The sequence below is a fragment of the Quercus suber genome, unplaced genomic scaffold (assembly GCF_002906115.3).
Source record: "Quercus suber isolate HL8 unplaced genomic scaffold, Cork oak 2.0 scaffold_548, whole genome shotgun sequence".
In the NCBI taxonomy this organism is placed as follows: domain Eukaryota; kingdom Viridiplantae; phylum Streptophyta; class Magnoliopsida; order Fagales; family Fagaceae; genus Quercus; species Quercus suber.
Window position 1 is genome coordinate 38,527 of NW_027069996.1, and position 17,140 is coordinate 55,666.

Genomic DNA, 17,140 nt, shown 5'->3' on the forward strand with positions numbered 1-17,140 from the left:
AACTTGGTCATGCATTCGCTGCATTTCCAGCCTATGGCTCGGTGTCACGATAGGGCATGCTCTAATTCCTTTGCCAGAAATTTTTAATAAATGAGCCTTAACCCTAGAATAGGATCCTACAAAAATACTATCACAGTAGTTACACTTAAAGTATGTGTTTCCACCTGATTTAACTGAGGCACCAGGTGGTTTTTCTACTTTAGTCACATACTGCCAAAGAGGAGAATCTGCCACTTCTTGATTAGATGAAGGTGAAGATTCTGTGCTAGCAACTTCATCCATTGCAAATTCAATAGATACAATTTAACCTATTAAGTATTAACTAAAAAAATTAGTGATAAATCAAACCCAGTTCACACTTCACAGAACACAAATCACAAATCACAACTCACAAATCAAACTAACTAACAAATCACAAATCAAACTATTAACTAACAAATAATAACAAACAAATTTAACCTACAAATAATAACTATTAACTAACAAATCACAAATCAAACTAAGATTGAATAAGGTACCTGAGTTGAGAATGCGTGAGAGAGAGCTGAAGTTTGAATGGCTGTGTGGCTGAGTGGCTGTGTCTAGACTCTAGAGTGGTTGGGATGCACGGACTGAGTGAGTCATTGAAGCAGCCGAGCAACCAGAGCACAGAGAGAAGAGAGAGACGAGCGATGGAGATTGGAGTGAGGGAGGGAGTAAGTCAGTGAAGCAGCCGAGCAACCAGAGAGCACAGAGAGAAGAGAGAGACGAGCAATGGAGATTGGAGTGAGGGAGGGAATGAGCACTGAACAGCCCAGCAAGGCAGCAACCAGAGAGCACAGAGAGAAGAGAGAGCCGAGCGTTGGAGAGCAATGGAGGGACGGAGGGCTTTGGAGTTTCTGGACAAAGTGAGAGTGTGTGAGAGTGTTTTAGGTTTTAGGCTAAGTCAAACGGTGCGTTTTGCACCTTTTTTTTTTTTTTTTTTAATTTCGACCTGAACCGGCCGTATCGGCGGTTTCGGCCGATACGGCTGAAACGGCCGAGTTGGCCCGATTTGAGCCGCGTCGGCGCGAGTCGGCTTCGCCACGTGGCCGACGCGGCCCGACGCGGCACGGACACGCGGTCAACGGTGTCCGCGGCGCGTCGCCGCGTCCGTGCGTATCGGACGCGGGTGCGGCGCCTCTGGCGCCGCACCCGTGCTTTCCAGCTTAGGTGCTGACTTTTAGGTCATTTCCTGACTTCTAAGTCATTTCCATTTATTTTTTTGTTGTTTAATTTTGTTCTGGTTGTCTTGCGTCAATATTATATTCATATGTTATTTTGTAGAACAAAATTTAGTTACAAAATTGATTGTAGACTTTGGCTACAACCTTACTCAATAGCTTTTTATTGGTGGTGAATTTGTCCAAATTCACCATTAGATTACATGTTCTTCTTATATCTTACATGCTTGCAAAATTTTAGAAAATTAAAGATTAATAGCTATGTCATCAATAAATTATTTAAATTGCAAGTTTTTGTAGTTTAAAATTCTAAATAAAATATAAGCTTATAGATCATATAGTAAATAATATCTGATTGACACAAAATTTGACATGTGTATTAAGAGTGTAAAGAATATGTAATTTAACGGTTAGATTTTCAAAATATGTAGTAATGTTTATTTTATTGAGTAAGATTGTAGTCTTAGGCTACAACTAATTTTGTAGCTAAACTTTGTCCCATTTTATATTAGTGTAGGGTTATTCTTGAAATCTTGCCATATCAATCTAATATGATGATGTGCTTAGTTGAGGAACTGATTAACACAGCATCTCTCTCTCTCTATCTCTCTCTCTCCACTCTTCTTGTTTCTCCTTCAAACCTAATACCTTATTCTTCAACTTAACGGGTAATAAGTGGATATCATGTCTTTTATGGGTAGTAAGACGTTCTGCTTGCTTTGTGTCTTGTTATATTTACTCATTTTTTTTTTTTTTCCAATGATTGGCTGTCTTAGTTAACATTAAGACATGCAGGGGCTCTGTCTTGTAGATCTAAGAAATGCAAGACAGTGGTAGTCTTATAATACTAAAAATCTTTCTGTGCTGTTCCAATGGAGGTTCATGATAGATAGGGGCCTATGGCTGTTACCTATCAAAAAAAGAAGAAGAGAGGGGCCTATGGTTGTAGTTTAAGTCGACTTGGTTGTGTAGCTAGCAGCAGCGAAACCTTTCTTTGATGACGCTGTATTATCACTTTTGTTTTTGGTTCCCCCCTAACAAAGATCCCCTAGCCCTTTTCAATAAATATCTGTTTATGGATTGGGTAGTACTCAATGCAAATGGCACAGCCTGAGGGGTGCTTTTGCTATGGGATACAAGGGTATTGGAAAGGATCGTTTCTTTCGGGGGTGAATTTTTCAATGTTAGCTAGGTGGAATGGGGTGGAAGATGGGTTTGAGTGGATGTGCACTAGAGTCTATGGACCCAATGATGATAGTATCAGATATAACTTTTGGGATGAATTTACTTATCAAAAAAAAAAAAAAAAAAAAATTTGTGGGATGAATTAAAGGAGGTGCAGCAAAGGTGGAGTATACCATGGTGTCTATTAAGGGATTTTAATGTGGTTAGATTCCCTTCTGAACAATTGGAATGTAGTAGATTTAGCCCTGCCATGTTTGAGTTCTTTGAATTTATTGAAGAGCTTAACTTGTTAGACTTATGCCTCTGATTTATGGTCCTTTGTATTTAGTTTATTTGGTATCTCCTGGGTTATGCCTAAACAAGTGGTTGAGTTGCTTGCTTGTTGGCATAGAGGTGTTGGGCAACATAGGTCGGCATCTGTTTGGGCTGTAGTTCAAGTATATTATGTGGAAAATATTGAGGGAACGGAATATTAGAATCTTGGAAGGGGAGAAGCATTCTGTTATTGGGTTGAAGCCCTCTTTTCTTCTCTCTTTATTTGAATGGAGGACTGCTTTGAGTGGTCTTGCCATATCTTCTGTTTTAGATTTTGTAGATTTTTGTAATTTTGGGTAGGCTTTTGCTTTCCTTGTACACTCCCTGGGTACCAAGGAATTTGTTTTTCTGCTTCTTGATTATTTTTTTTTTCAATAAAGTTTTTGTTTAACGATTAAAAAAAAAACTTGTTATACTTACCATTGGAAGGGGATCGTTTACATGGTTTAGTGGTATAGAACCACCCTCTACATCTCATATTTGATAAGATCTTAGTTTTGGGAGATTGGAAGGATCAATTTTCAGATTTTTCTCAGCGGCTTCTACCACGCCTCCTTTCTGATTATAGTCCGATTTGGTTGAGGCGGGGGCATGGTGCATGGAAAGAGTCCTTTCCAATTTGGGAACATGTGGCTGAAAACAAAAGGATTTGAAGAGAAAGTACGGGCTTGGTGGAGCCGGTATTCTTTTTGAGGCCCCCATAGTTTTGTTCTTGCCTAGAAGCTAAAAGCTCTAAAGGAGGATCTAAAAGGATTAAACAAAATGGAATTTGGGAATGTAGGGGTTAATAAAAAGAGGTTGTTGGGTGAAGTGTCGAGGTTAGATGAGAATGAAGGCTTGCATGGACTTACCCTGGAGGAGAAGCATGAAAGAGAGGAGGTAAAAGATGAGATTGATCATCTTATTTCCTTGGAAGAGATAGCTTGGAGAAAAAATCAAGAGCTATTTGGCTGAAAAAAAGGAGATAATAACACTAAATATTTTCACAAAATGGCTAATTCTCACTGAAGATATAATCATTTGGGGTGTTGGTAGAGGGAGTAGTTTATGAGGAGTTGAAGGGTCAGGTGGTGCAATTTTATGAATTCTTGTATCAAGAAACATAAGGATGGAGACCAAAGGTTGAATGGGCCTAATTTGGCTAGTATTGGGAAAGATGAGTGCAGCGTGCTTACTTGAGAGGCCGTTTGAGAAGGAAGAAATAACATAGGTAGTGTAGAATTTTGAGGGGGACAAATCTCCAGGCCCAGATGGGTTCAACATGGCTTTCATCCAGCATTATTGGAGGGTGGTTGAAGCTGATGTGTTTGCTGTTATTGAGGAATTCCATAAATCTTTAAGTTCAAAAAAATACCTTAATGCTTTATTTATATCGTTAATCCCTACGAAGATAAATGCTATTAATATAAGGGATTTTAGACCCATTAGTTTATTTGGAAGTGCATATAAAATTCTGTCAAAAGTGTTGGCTAATAGATTGAAAGGGGTTTTGGACAAAGTTATATCTGCACCACAAAACGCATTTGTAGGTGAGGTAGATTTTGATTCGGCGCTAATTGCTAAGGAGTGTGTGGATAGCTGGATAGAAGGCCACATTCTTGCCATTATTTGCAAGCTGGATATAGAAAAAGCTTATATGATCATGTTAATTTAGTTTCTTGTCTATTTATTGGAGAGGATGGGATTTGGTAAAAAATGAAGAGGTTGTACTTATCAAAAGGGGTCAGATGACATGTCTGAAGAGCGTACTTTCTAGCATGCCTACATATATATATATATATAATCTTTTCCCCCCATTCCCACTAGTGTGGTGAATAGAATAGAGAGGTTACAAAGGAATTTTTTTGTGGGGTCATTTAGAAGAGGAGTTCAAACATCATTTGGTTGGATGGGATAACTTGTGTTCTCCCTTGGCTAGTGGAGGGTTGGGTATTCGGAAACTTACCATGTTGAATCAATCCTTGTTGGGTAAGAGGTTATGGTGGTTTCGGTTGGAGAGAGACTGATTGTGGAGATGGGTAGTCACTGTAAAATATGGGGGGGAGTGGGGTGGGTGGTATTCGAAACCTGTCCAAGGTGCTCATGGTTGTGGGTTGTGGAAAAGTATTAGAAAGCTTGGAGATCGTTTTATGCAGTGCATTCAATTTGAGGTGGGCTGTGGTAATCGTATCTGTTTTTGGTATGATTGTTGGTGTGGAGATCAACCTTGGAAGATGATATTTCCACTACTATTTGAAACAGTTGTGGATAATGATGCTTAGGTGGAATTTTTATTGGAGAGATCAGAGGTGTTGGGGCGTGTGATTCCTAAGAAATTTTAATGATTGGGAGATTGATGGGGTGGCTTCTTTCCTCCATTTGTGAGAATCTCATTTTCCCATTAGGGAGGGGGAAGACAAGATGAGATGGAAGTTACGAGGTAGTGGGGAATTCACTGGACATTCTTTTTATGAGTATGGTTCAACCCCTATGTCTTTCCCTTGGAAAGCCATATGGAGGGTTGAGGCCTCTTGAAGAGTGTCTTTTTTGTGTGGATAGCGGCATGGGGGGAAATTCTTACTCGTGATAACTTTATCAAGAAGGGTTATTTAATGGTGAGTTGGTGTTGTATGTGCTGTTGTCATAGGGAGATTGGACCACCTTTTGATACATTGTAGTGTGGCTTTTGATCTTTCATATAGTCCATTCATTTGTAGATATTTTTTCATGATGTAATTCTTAAGGCTACTTTGTGTCTTTTTTAATGAAGTAGTCTCTTTTCAATAAAATTATTCTTACCTATCAAATATATATATATATATATATATTTGTTACAACTTTGTTGCGCTAGTGCCCTGAATTTGCATGTTGTAGGCATGTTTTTCTTGCAGTCACCATGTTAGATAAGAAATGATTGAAATGTTTAATGTCACATGAAGATCATTGTTCTTTTTAGAATATAGCAGTATAAGCAGTAGTATCTTCTTGTTTTGCACAGATTGCCCAGATCAGTGCTCGAAGTTTCAAAAAAGATGCTGACGGAATCTAGTCGAAACCGTGTGGCCTCCACAGTTGAAAAAGAAGCTGGATGGTTACTTTTGTCATCACTGTTAGCTTCCATGCCAAAGGAGGTACTTAGTCATCTCTCTGTTCTTTTGTTTGGTGTAAGAACTAAATGTGCTATTTTATCCCAGCAGGAGCTTGAAGACCAGGTTTTTGATATTCTTTCCTTATGGGTGACTGTGTTCAGTGGAAATCCTTCACATGAAATCGTGCAAACTGGAGATTTAACATTTAGGATACGGTAAGTCAATATATTGAGTATGGTGTAGTCCTGCACAGAAACTGCACTCTGCTTACTAGCTTGTAGGATCTGTAGTGAGCTTGTGACAATATATGTGTTTATGTGCATTACGATCTTGAACTATCTTGGGACAAGTTTTATCTAAGAGAAAATGGGGTGGTGTTGTTTTGAACTACTTTGTAATATAAGAAAATAATACAAGGCGATGTAGTTGTGATATATTTGGAGAGGAGAAAACTGAAGTGTCTTTGTTGTGATTTTTATTCCTGCTGTTTGCTTTTTGATGTTGCTAAATCCTTGACCCCGTGTTTGAAATGTTCTAAGTGCAAGAGAGAGGTGGCTGATAATAGCAGAGGACATGTAACTTTGAGGGCAATTCCTTTTTTGTTTGATGTGATTTTTTTACAGTAAAAGAAATATGAGAATTTTGGAGGTTGTGGACATCCCAATGCAGAGACAATCCCATTGGAATGTGGTAATAAATTATTTAATGCTTGCTCCTAGGCATAAGCATAAACGGCTTAACTCGTCAGGAATGGACGCCCCTGGATTACGATATGTAGGGTCAGTTGCCGTAGGTTTTATTTGCTAAAGGCGAGTCCAATGGGCTCTTCCTTAGAAAGGTTTCCTACTTTATATATATATATATATATATATAGTGTGTACGAGTCCTAGCACAGGTGTTCTAATAGATTGAAAGGAGTTCTGGGAGAGATAGTGTTAGATATGCAAAATGCTTTCATTCAAGGGTGACAACTGCTTGAGTCAGTTCTCATCACTAATGAGTGTCTAGGTAGTCGCTTGAAGTTTGTTAGAGCTGGGATTTTATGTAAACATGATGTGGAGGAGGCCCATTTAACTGGGTTTTTCTTATTGTATTTGCTTAAATGGTGTGGAATTGGTTGGGGAAAGGTGGAGAAAGTGGATAGCATTTTGTTTTTCCACAGTTAAATTTTCAGTTCTGGTGAATGGCATTCCCACTGGGGTTTTTTGGCTAGCAGCTGGGGTTTATGTTAGGGGGATCTGTTATTTGTGGTTATTATGGAAGTTTTGAGCCCGAACGGTATCATGAGGATATTTTAGTGGTTTTTCTTTTGAATGTTTGATGGGAAAGAATGGTAATATCTCACATTCTCTTTGCAAATGACCCTAATTTTTTTGTGAGGCCAATTCCATGAATCTCCAGTATCTATGGTGTATTCTCCAATATCCAATATCTATGGTGTATTCTCATGTGTTTGGGGTCGGAACAAATTTAAGAAAATTAGAAATAGTACTTGTTGGGGAGGTACAAGATACTCGGGAATTGGCAGGAATTCTTTGATGTTGTGTTTCTTCTGTCTTGATGAAGTATTTGGGGGTCACCTCTTGAAGCCCCATTCGTACTACAATCCGTTTGGGGATCTCATCGTAGAATGTTTGCAAAGGAGATTGGTTGGATGGAAAAATTTTACTTATTGAAAGGGTTAAGCTTACACGCATCAAGAGTATGTTATCTAGTTTTCCCGCTTATTTCTTATCTTTCTTCCCATTGGAAGTTGGTGGGGCCAATAGAATGGAAAGCTCCAATGGGATTTTCTTTGGGGCGAGTTTGGAGATGAATTTAAATTTCACTTAGTTAATTGGAATACTTGTTGCACTCTTGTGTGCTATGGAGGCTTAGGGATAAAGAAGCTATTGCCACATAATCTTGCCTTGTTGGTGGGTAATTGGTTGCAGTGTTATACTTTAGAAGATACAACTTTATGAAGATGAGTAACAAACATAAAGTATGGATTAAATATCAAGTTTTGGTGGTTGCATGAGTTGAGGATACCATATGGGGTGGGATTTAAGGGGTTGGAAGATTTTTGCGTGGTTCATGAAATGCTATGTAAGAGATGGCACTAAAGTTAGATTTTGGTTTGATGTCTGGCTGAGGGCTGCTTCTCTTAAGGAGAAAAATATCCCAATTTATTTCTCATTGCACGAGATAGTGAAGCCCCAAAGGAAGATTATGTGGAATTTCATCATGATTAGCGGCATTCAAATCCAATTTTCAGCCGTGCGGTGCAAGATTGGGAAGTCAATGTTGTGGCCCAGCTGTTGGAGGACCTGTATGCAACAAAGATTCGGTCTGGGAATGCCGACAAGTTGGTGTAACTTCCTCAGCCATGCAAGGTTTTGAAGTGAAGACCTACTACAGCGTTTTGAGAAGGGGAGGGGAAGTGCAGGCTTTCCATGGAAAAGTATTTGGAAAGTTAGTGTTCCACCAAGGGTGGCATTTTTTTCATGTGGTGTGGCATGGGGAAGGATTTTGACAATTGATAATTTAAGGAAGATGGGTTTAATGACTATGGAGTGATGCTTCTTGTGCTAGAAACTTGGTGAGTATGTGAACCATCTATTCTTGCAATGTAGCGTGGCTTGGGAGAAGCAGTCTATGATGTTTATTTGGTGTTTCTTGGGTAATGCCATTGCCACTGCGAGAGATATTTGTGTGTTGGAAGGGTTGGCTCGGATGAAGATGCAATGGGGGGATATGGCAGACAGTTCCGATGTGTCTCATGTGGTGTCTTTGGAGAGAGCAGAATGCTGGGTGTTTTGAGGGGCAAGAATTGAGTGCAGTGAAATTGAAGTATATATTGCCAAAATCTTTACTTGATTGGACTTCGAAGTCTATGGAATTATCTGTTGTGGGATACTTGGATTCATGAAGTTTTCAGTAGCTATGTATCTTAAATCTTTGCATGCTATTTTCTTTTGCTTTCGTGTTATACTCTTAGTGTACTTCTCCTGTACTTGGGCAGAACCCTTTCTCTTCTTCATTTCTTTCTTCTTTTATTTTTTCAAATAAACTTTACTATATAAAGACGTGTTCTCCTATTTTTCATGGGGGCTTGTGTTTGAGAGAATTAAGCACTGTTGTTTAAAATGGCTTTGGTGTTATGGGGAGGGGCGGATTGTTTGGAGAAGTTTGGGGTAGATTGATGTTAAAGGCAGTGTGCAGTATGAAGACTAGTAGCTATTATCTTTGGAGAAGTACTGGAGTTTTGGACAGGTATTAGAGTAGGATGGGATGTATTTTCAGCTTTTGTTATTTTCAATGCTGTGGATGGAAGAAGAATTCATGAGATGGACTGTAAGACTTATGGTCAAGAGATACTAGAGAGTGAGCTTTCAATATCTTGTGTCAATTATTCATAAGGATGTAGAGATTGAAGAGGATGTGAATCATAGGATAAAAGCATAGTGGATGAAGTGGAGAAGTGCATAAAGAGTATCGTATGATTGTCAAATACTTACTAAGTTAAAGGAAAAATTTCAAAAGATTTCTCAATAGGAAACTATGCTCTATGGTACTGAATGTTGTCTGTTGAGAAGCAATAGGTTCATAAAATGATTGTATATAAAATGAGAATGTTAAGATGGATAAGTGGAAATAAAAGAAAAGATAGGATTTGAAATGAGAAAAGTTACTCAAAGATACAGGTAGCTGGAGATCAATTAATGCATTAGTGAGAAAGAGTGAGTTGATTCAAGTCCAAGAAATAAAAAAAGATGGAGGAAGGCTTAAAATAAAATAGTAGAAGTAGTAAAAAATGGCATGTCAATTTAAGAGGTAAATGAGAGTATGACTTTGGATTGGATAGAATGGCAGAAAAGTATATGTGTTGCCAACCTTGATTAGTTTGTTGAGGTTACCTAGCCAAACCCAAAATTTTGGGACTAAGGCTTGGTTGTTGTTATATATGGACGAAGAATTTGGTATTGGCATGATATGTGGTGTGCAAAAATGTGTTTTCTTGTTAGGGCTTGGGAGGATGGTAGTTATTGTTTTTGGAATCTTAAATGTATTTGATCTTTCTATGATTGGAATTTAGTGTGTAATAAAGGTTTTTTTTTTTTAGAGAGATTTGGTCAATAGAGCTACTAATAATAAAAGCTGCTTGATTCTTTGGGAACTTTTTATAGAGCTTTGGAGATGATGCACTGGGTTGGTAGCAAAACTGGGAAACTGCTTTTAGAAGCTGGAAATGAAAAAAGAGGATATTACAGAAGTTTATTTTATTCTGTATACTCGTGGCAAATTTTATTTATTTATTTATTTATTCTTGTTTTCATATTTGAATGTGTTTTGCAAAATAATGATTTTAATAATAGTTTGGCAAAATAGCTCTGTTTTTATAAATCATTTTGAAAAATAGACTTTTTCAGAAATTGAGTCTTCAAAACTCAATCTCAAGGTTTGAAATTTTGGCTTGAAGACATGATTAATGATTTCAATGATCTTATTTTGAAAACACAATTTGCAGAAAAGGCTATTCTCCCAAATAGTTTTGACACATTGTATTTTGCCAAAAAATATTATTTAAATATCTTTATTTTGTAAAATTCCCCTAATTATCCTGTAATTGATGTCATTGTCATTTTTGTTTTTCCTCTTTTATTGGATGTCAATTATCATCATCCAATTACTACATTCAATTACCAACTGATATCAATTGCAACATAATAATATTGCCAAAAGTGATTTCTTGAATAGTGTTAAATTTGGTGTGCGTTTGGGACAAGCTGAAAATTTCAGCTCATTGTCATTTTTTTTTTCTCTTTTATTGGATGTCAGTTATCATCATCCAATTACTACATTCAATTACCAACCGATATCAATAACAACAAAATAATATTGCCAAAAGTGATTTCTTGAGTAGTGTTAAATTTGGTATGCGTTTGGGACAAGCTGAAAATTTTAGCTTATTTGCAATTTCAGCTTATTTTTGTTACTATTAATGGGTCTCATTGCACTTTTTGGTATTATTCATGAGTTCCACTATACTATTCAGCTAACTTTTACTTTTATCTATAGTATTTTTAACAAAAAATTTTTAGTTTCAGCTAAATAAGTTGTTTCCAAATGGACACTTGATCTATAATTGTTTGTAAATCATAAGTTCCCCTTTTGTCTTTTTGTAGTGTATGGTCTGCTGCAGTTGATGCACTCACGGCATTTGTAAGGTGCTTTATTTCTCCTAATGCTGCGAACAGTAGAATTTTACTTCAACCAGTGCTTGTATACCTCAGTAGGTATGATTACCAATAGTCTCAAATGTGTTAGGCCAAAAGTTCTACTTTTCATGCAGTAATAAAAATGTTCTAACATATCTTGGAACCAGTGCTTTATCCTACATTTCAGTGGCAACAGCTAAAGAGATGCCAAATTTGAAGCCTGCAGTAGACGTACTTATAATCAAGACTTTAATTGCTTATCAGTCACTGCCTGATCCATTGACATATAAGACTGACCACCCCCGGATTATTCAGTTGTGCACAACTCCTTTCAGGTAATGATTAGTTACAGTTTTTATTTACCCTTTTTAATTGGACTACTAATATGACTTTAACTTCAATTACTTTGACTTGCAAATTTGCAATTCTTTTTTCTCATTTTGTGAGACTGATTTGGTTCTCCATAACTTCTTGTTGGGTTAAAATGAAAGAGTTGCTTCTGGATGTGAGGAAAGTTCATGCTTGCGGTTGCTGTTAGACAAGCGAGATGCGTGGTTGGGTCCCTGGATTCCTGGAAGGTGTTTAGCTTTTCATTTCATGGGTCCTTTGGTTTTCTATAAACATTGTTGTAACTTGTAATTTAATGCATCAATTTTTTATAATCCTTTTTTGGCAAACTCAGATTCTATATTCTATCCCACTTTCACATGCTATTTGTTTCTTGTTAATTTACTTAGAGATTGGTTTGAAGATGAACTTCGGGCTTTTCAAGGTGGAAAAGATGGCCTAATACCTTGCGTATGGGAGAACGAGCTTTCTAGTTTTCCTCAGGTAATAATTGTTTCTCTTAGCTAAGGCCTGAACTCTTATGAATTGGAAGATGTGATTATCAGTCTCCTCAATATCATGGTAAGGTCCACCACATTCACTAGTGGAAAGATGAGAAACCAATAGTTTAGTTGTATGTGTACTACATCAAAGAAAGAAGGAAATAAAGGTTGGAAATAGAAGAATGGTTGGTCACTAGTGCTAAAGTGTTTCTAGTTAAATGTTGCTATCTGGACGAAGCTATAGAAAAATCATGGTTAAGTAGCAAACATAACCAACCATGAAGTGAATGCTGAATTTTGGAGAAAATTGTGGGTTAGGTTAATTGGTTTTATCTTACTCAATCATATGCTAATGTGAAAATTATAAGTATGCCCTCACAAGGGGCAAAAATTTCATACTTAGGATTTGTTTGGGATTTGCTTATTTTGTTAAAACTGAAAATTTTTTGCTGAAAGTATTATAAATAAAAGTAAAAGTTAGTTGAAATAGTGTAATAATAGTACCAAAAAGTGCAGTGAGATCTATGAATAATAATAAAAATAAATTTAAATAGTAAAATAAGTTGGCAAAATTAATCATGCCACACGGACACTTAGTGTATAAACTATGTATTCTAACACTCCCCTCAACTTGAGGTGAAGATATTTTACATGCCTAGCTGTTTTTTTTTTGGTAAGTATAAGTAAAGGATTTTAGTACGAAATAACTACCTCATTGAAAAAAAAAAAAAAAACACAAGATAGCCAAAAGAATTACTAGGAAAAAAAGGGGATTTATTAAACTCTGTAATAGTACCATTGTAACTAAGACCCAAGACAATCGAATATTCACAAAGTAACCTAGGAAAATAAATATTCACCTGCGTTTCCTAGACTTCCACATCTTCAAAAGTGTGGTAATTCTTGCTTCACATATTATGAAAAACTCTACTTTAGACTTCTTTTGTTAAGACACCTGCTAGTTGCTCGCCTGTCTTCACAAATAGAGTATAGATAACGCCATGATCTGGCTTCTTGAGGAAATGTCTGTCAATCTCAAAATCGTGATCAATATTAGAAGCTGCCTTGTTGTCACAATTTAATCGCGTAGGCTCTTGTGTTTTAAACCCTAGTTCTCTTGACATTATCCTCACCCAAAGAAGTTCACAAATACAATGAGTTATTTTGCATGGAATTCAGGATCTGCAATGGGCCTGACCACAATTGCTTGTTTCTTGATTCTCTAAGTGACCAAATTTCATCAAACATAGGTATAGTACTGTAGTAGATCTTCTATTAGTAATAGAACCCAAAAACCCCCCACCCCACACCCACCCCCCCCCCCCTTTTTTTTTTTTTTTTTTTTTTTTTTTTTTTTTTTTGAGTGGGTACCATTATCTTTTCTAGCTGGGCATTAATCCTAGTGATTATTTGCTCCCCCAATTTCCACAACATAGGTGAAGCATTCTGATTTTCCTTTCTAACACTAGCAAAAACTGAGCTAAGAAGATCCAAGGAAATGTCTTCACTTTCATCTATGACCAAATTCATAATTGTTTCTATGGCTAAAAGTACAGCAGGTTTGTTTCCATGGCTGAAAGTATAGCAGGTGGATAGTTGGACCTAATTATCTTTAAGAAACTTTGAAACATCTCAACAACCAATGCATCACACTCAAGATCCAGCATCACCAAGCATAACTTGACCTTTGCAATGGTATCAAGAATTGATACCACCTTCTTATAAGAGCAAATAGACACATGAGACATATTTTCAAATGCTACCACAATCAACTGAAATATTTCTTTCATTTGCTCATCCTTATATGGGGCATCTGGTACTGTTATCCTTCTAATCTCAATAAAGCAAGATACAACTGAAACCTTCACATCCATTCAGTATGTCTCAAAAGTTTATTAGTGATCAATGCCTTCACTGAGGGAAAAAGTGCATCTCGCATTGATTTGGATGGTTCTTGCTCCACATATGCTAAAAAAATTTCAACTTTATCAAGAAAAGTGAGAAGATCATCAATGGAGGAAGGAGTGTTAAGGAGTCTACTCCCAACCTCCTTAATCTGCTTCTCAAATTCTCTATCCTTAAGCTGCTTCTCAAGTTCTCTATCAAAGGAAATCATTTTGCAGCTCCAACTTAGAGGCACAATACACAAAGACTAAAACTTAATTTTCTACCTTTTTATTTTTGGTCAGGCAAGGTTTTATGGTTCGGTATGGTACTGAGTTGCCAAAAAATAGACTTAGGCTTGCGTTTGTTAGGAAATGGGGCTGATGGGTGTACTTTTAAAGGGAAAATTGGGCCAAGTAAAGAAATTTTTTTTTTAACAAGTTTGTGTTGGGTTTAATGGGTCGGTCACAAGTTATGTATCACGTGAGGTCATATGGATTGGGTATTGCAAAGAGAAGTGTGCTAGGATTTTAGGATTTTAACACAGGCTATTTACGAGTTACCTTACAGGATCAGGTTGAGCTTGGTGTCGCAATTGGGTTTGGCAAAGTCTCGACCATGGCTCTCATGAGTCTGGTGGGCTTGCGGCGGCGCGAAACAAAGGTGATGGCGATGGCATGCTAAGCAAACTTCGTGAAAGAATTTGACCAAATCTGATTGGGCGTTTGATGGTGGTGGTGGTGGTGGTGGTGTGGTGCAACAGCAGCACCAGACCAAAAAGAGACCATAGGGAGACCAAACGGCCATTTGATCTAACTGGGCGTTTGATGGTGGTGGTGGTGGTGTGGTGCAACAGCAGTACCAGACCAAAGAGAGACCACCAAAACAAAACTAAATTTGGGTTCTAGATGTGGGTTCTGGACTAGAGGTTTCTAGTTGGCTTCAAAATCTGGGTTTTTTTTAGTGGGAAACATAACTGTATGACAACTTTCTTGTACCAAGTAGAAAAATGACAGAGACAACCAAAACAAAACTAAACAACGAAAAAATGACACAAGACAACCACCAGATCGATGCCTATGTCATTTTTCACTGCAGTGATGCCTCAAACAAATCGGTGTTTGCTTTCATACCAAAACTGACGCAAGACAACCAAAACAAAACTAAACAACGGAAATGGGAAAACCTAGCTTGGAGTCAGCACCAAATGGGGAAATCACTAGGAGTCAGCACCTAGGGTGGACCTAGAGTCAACAACAGACCAAAGAGAGACCAAATGGCCATTTTTTCATTCATCAAAATATTAACCATATTCTCAAGGAGTACAATAGGTTGTTTATAAAAGATTGCTAAACCCTAGTTCTAATTAACTAGGAAACCCTAATTGCCTTATTACAAAAATAACCTTACTTCCAAATTAAAATACTAATAGCCTAATAAACTCCTAGGACCTAAAACATAAAAATACAATTGACTTGCAAACATAAATAATACTAAATAAAAATATTCTTGCGCCTCCCGCATCACATATCCTTCATATACCAGTACACATCTATCACATAGGCTACTTAATCAATTATGCTCCAGCAACTACAGCTTTTGATATTGGAAAATATGAAATTGACCTTTCCCAACATGGCATCTATACAAAACCATCTCTAGCAGCTCTGCATGTCAATTCAGAGAGCTATACTCTAGGAAGCACGGGTGCGTTTCGAGATTCGGGTGCGGGTGCGGGTGCGGGTGCGGGACTCGGCAATTTTTGAAAAAGGTGGGTGCGGGTGCGGCGGGACTCGGCGATTAAAAAATTATTAAAAATATTATTATTTATATTTTTAATATATTGCTAAGCATAATTTTTCACATTATATAAACATATACCAAATTTAATAACTAAAACATGATGTTCATAAATAAAATACAACCCACAAGATTAAAACTAAAAGTCTAAAACATTCCATGATGTTCGAAAATTAGAATACAACTCACAAGATTGAAACTAAAACAAAATAAAAGATAATCAACAACACAATCAAATACTAACATCATCATCCTCAATATCAATTGCTTCACTTCGAACTTCACTTTCACTAGTAGTAGCACTAGTGCTAGCATTCCCAATAACCACAGTTGCTGTGAACGTGAGTTACATCCCTTTGCACTTTAATGAGTTTTTTTTTTATTTATCCAAATAAAAGTTGGTAAGAAATTCTTTGTGAAGTTCAAAAGATTAGACTGAAAATCAATAAAGTACAATTATCAAGTTCAATTACGTAAACCTATGACACTTCCATCTATTAGGTATATAGGATTTTTAGAATGGCATGAAGCTGTTTATTGGTCCTTCTCACTTTGCCTACCTTCAAGATTATCTAAACTATTAATTGTGTCTATGAAATCATTGAATATGGGGGCTTAGCGGTCAGGAAGATTACTACTTTTAACCAAGCATTGCTAGGCAGGTGGCTATGGGGTTTGGAGTGGAACAAGAGCAATTCTGGCATGCCTTTATTAACGCAAACTATGGGGTCATTGGTCTATAGCGGCAGTGAAAGACCACATGGATGTAGTGTGTGGAAAGAAATTTGGGCTGGTTGGGATAGATTTTCTACTTTTGTGTCTTTTAAGGTGGGCCATGGTGAGAGAATCAGGATTTGGCATGATGTTTGGTGTGGGGATCAATCGTTGAAGGTATTGTATCCAGACTTGTATTTGATCGAAGCAAAGAAGGATGATTCAGTGAATTCTCTGATTACATTTAGAGAAGATCATAGAAACTTTTGTTGGAATCTTACAATCCTTAGGAAATTTCCTGAATAGAAGCTATAAGGGGTGAATGACTTGATGGATTTAGTTTATCCCATATAGATTTCAGAAGGAACTGAGAGTTGTTTATTTTGGAATCCTGATGGGAAAGGGCAGTTTATTGGTTGATGCTATTACTCGAGCTTGAGACATGCCTACAAAAGTGTTAGGGGAAGTACAGTAACAGGCAAGGAGGATTTCTTATTATGGACTTTAACCTATCAAAAAGAAATTCTTCTTATGGACGTCAGCCTGGAATTCCATACTAACCATGGATAAACTTATCAAAAGGAACCTGGTGGTCATTAATAGATGAATAATGTGCAAGTGTAGCTGTGAAATAGTAAAACACCTGTTACTGCATTGTCATATAGCTCGAGAGTTAAGATATTTTGAACACACAGCTTTGGAACTAATTTGAGAGATTCCAAGGCAAGTGATAGGTTTGTTGATCATTTGGAAAGGAGCGTGTGGTAGGCCTCGAAACCAGGATGTTTGGCAAGCTACTCCTCACTGCATCTTGTGGATTATAGGGAGATAGAGAAATTACCGGACTTTTCAGAATGAAAAGAAATCTACACAGGAATTTAAGAAGAGTTTTTTGAGATCATAGTTTGAATATTGTACTATAATTTTTTTTTTTTGGGGTT

The 17,140-nt window shown here is 37.1% G+C and overlaps 2 protein-coding genes across 3 annotated transcripts; one reads left to right on the top strand and one right to left on the bottom strand.

Moving 5' to 3' along the window:
- The first annotated feature begins 5,681 nt into the window (after nt 1-5,681).
- Nucleotides 5,682-12,540, top strand: LOC136063626 (protein SWEETIE-like). Of its 2 annotated transcripts, none has more exons than XM_065764274.1 (6): nt 5,682-5,812; nt 5,876-5,985; nt 10,939-11,049; nt 11,139-11,306; nt 11,463-11,549; nt 11,709-12,540. In XM_065764274.1, exons 1-6 carry the CDS (start codon nt 5,714-5,716, stop codon nt 11,824-11,826), a joined length of 693 nt encoding a protein of 230 aa, XP_065620346.1. In that variant the 5' UTR covers nt 5,682-5,713; the 3' UTR covers nt 11,827-12,540. The 2 variants fall into 2 exon arrangements, with proteins under 2 accessions (XP_065620346.1, XP_065620347.1); XM_065764275.1 differs by having other exon boundaries at nt 5,879-5,985.
- Nucleotides 12,541-13,345: 805 nt separating this feature from the next.
- On the bottom strand, nt 13,346-13,917 carry LOC136063624 (sister chromatid cohesion protein PDS5 homolog C-like). The gene is made up of 2 exons (XM_065764267.1): nt 13,711-13,917; nt 13,346-13,663 (listed from the first exon to the last, which is right to left on the bottom strand). The coding sequence occupies exons 1-2, from the start codon at nt 13,915-13,917 to the stop codon at nt 13,346-13,348; spliced, it is 525 nt and encodes a 174-aa protein (XP_065620339.1).
- Between the last annotated feature and the right edge of the window lie 3,223 nt (nt 13,918-17,140).

Coding starts and splice junctions, on each gene's coding strand:
- LOC136063626 (XM_065764274.1), top strand. CDS start 5,714: ATGCTGACGGAATCTAGTCGAAACCGTGTGGCCTCCACAGTTGAAAAA. Junction 11,307..11,462: donor TTGTGCACAACTCCTTTCAG/GTAATGATTAGT, acceptor TTAAAATGAAAG/AGTTGCTTCTGGATGTGAGG. Junction 11,550..11,708: donor GGTCCCTGGATTCCTGGAAG/GTGTTTAGCTTT, acceptor TAATTTACTTAG/AGATTGGTTTGAAGATGAAC.
- LOC136063624 (XM_065764267.1), bottom strand. CDS start 13,917: ATGATTTCCTTTGATAGAGAACTTGAGAAGCAGCTTAAGGATAGAGAA. Junction 13,664..13,710: donor CACTTTTTCCCTCAGTGAAG/GCATTGATCACT, acceptor ATGGATGTGAAG/GTTTCAGTTGTATCTTGCTT.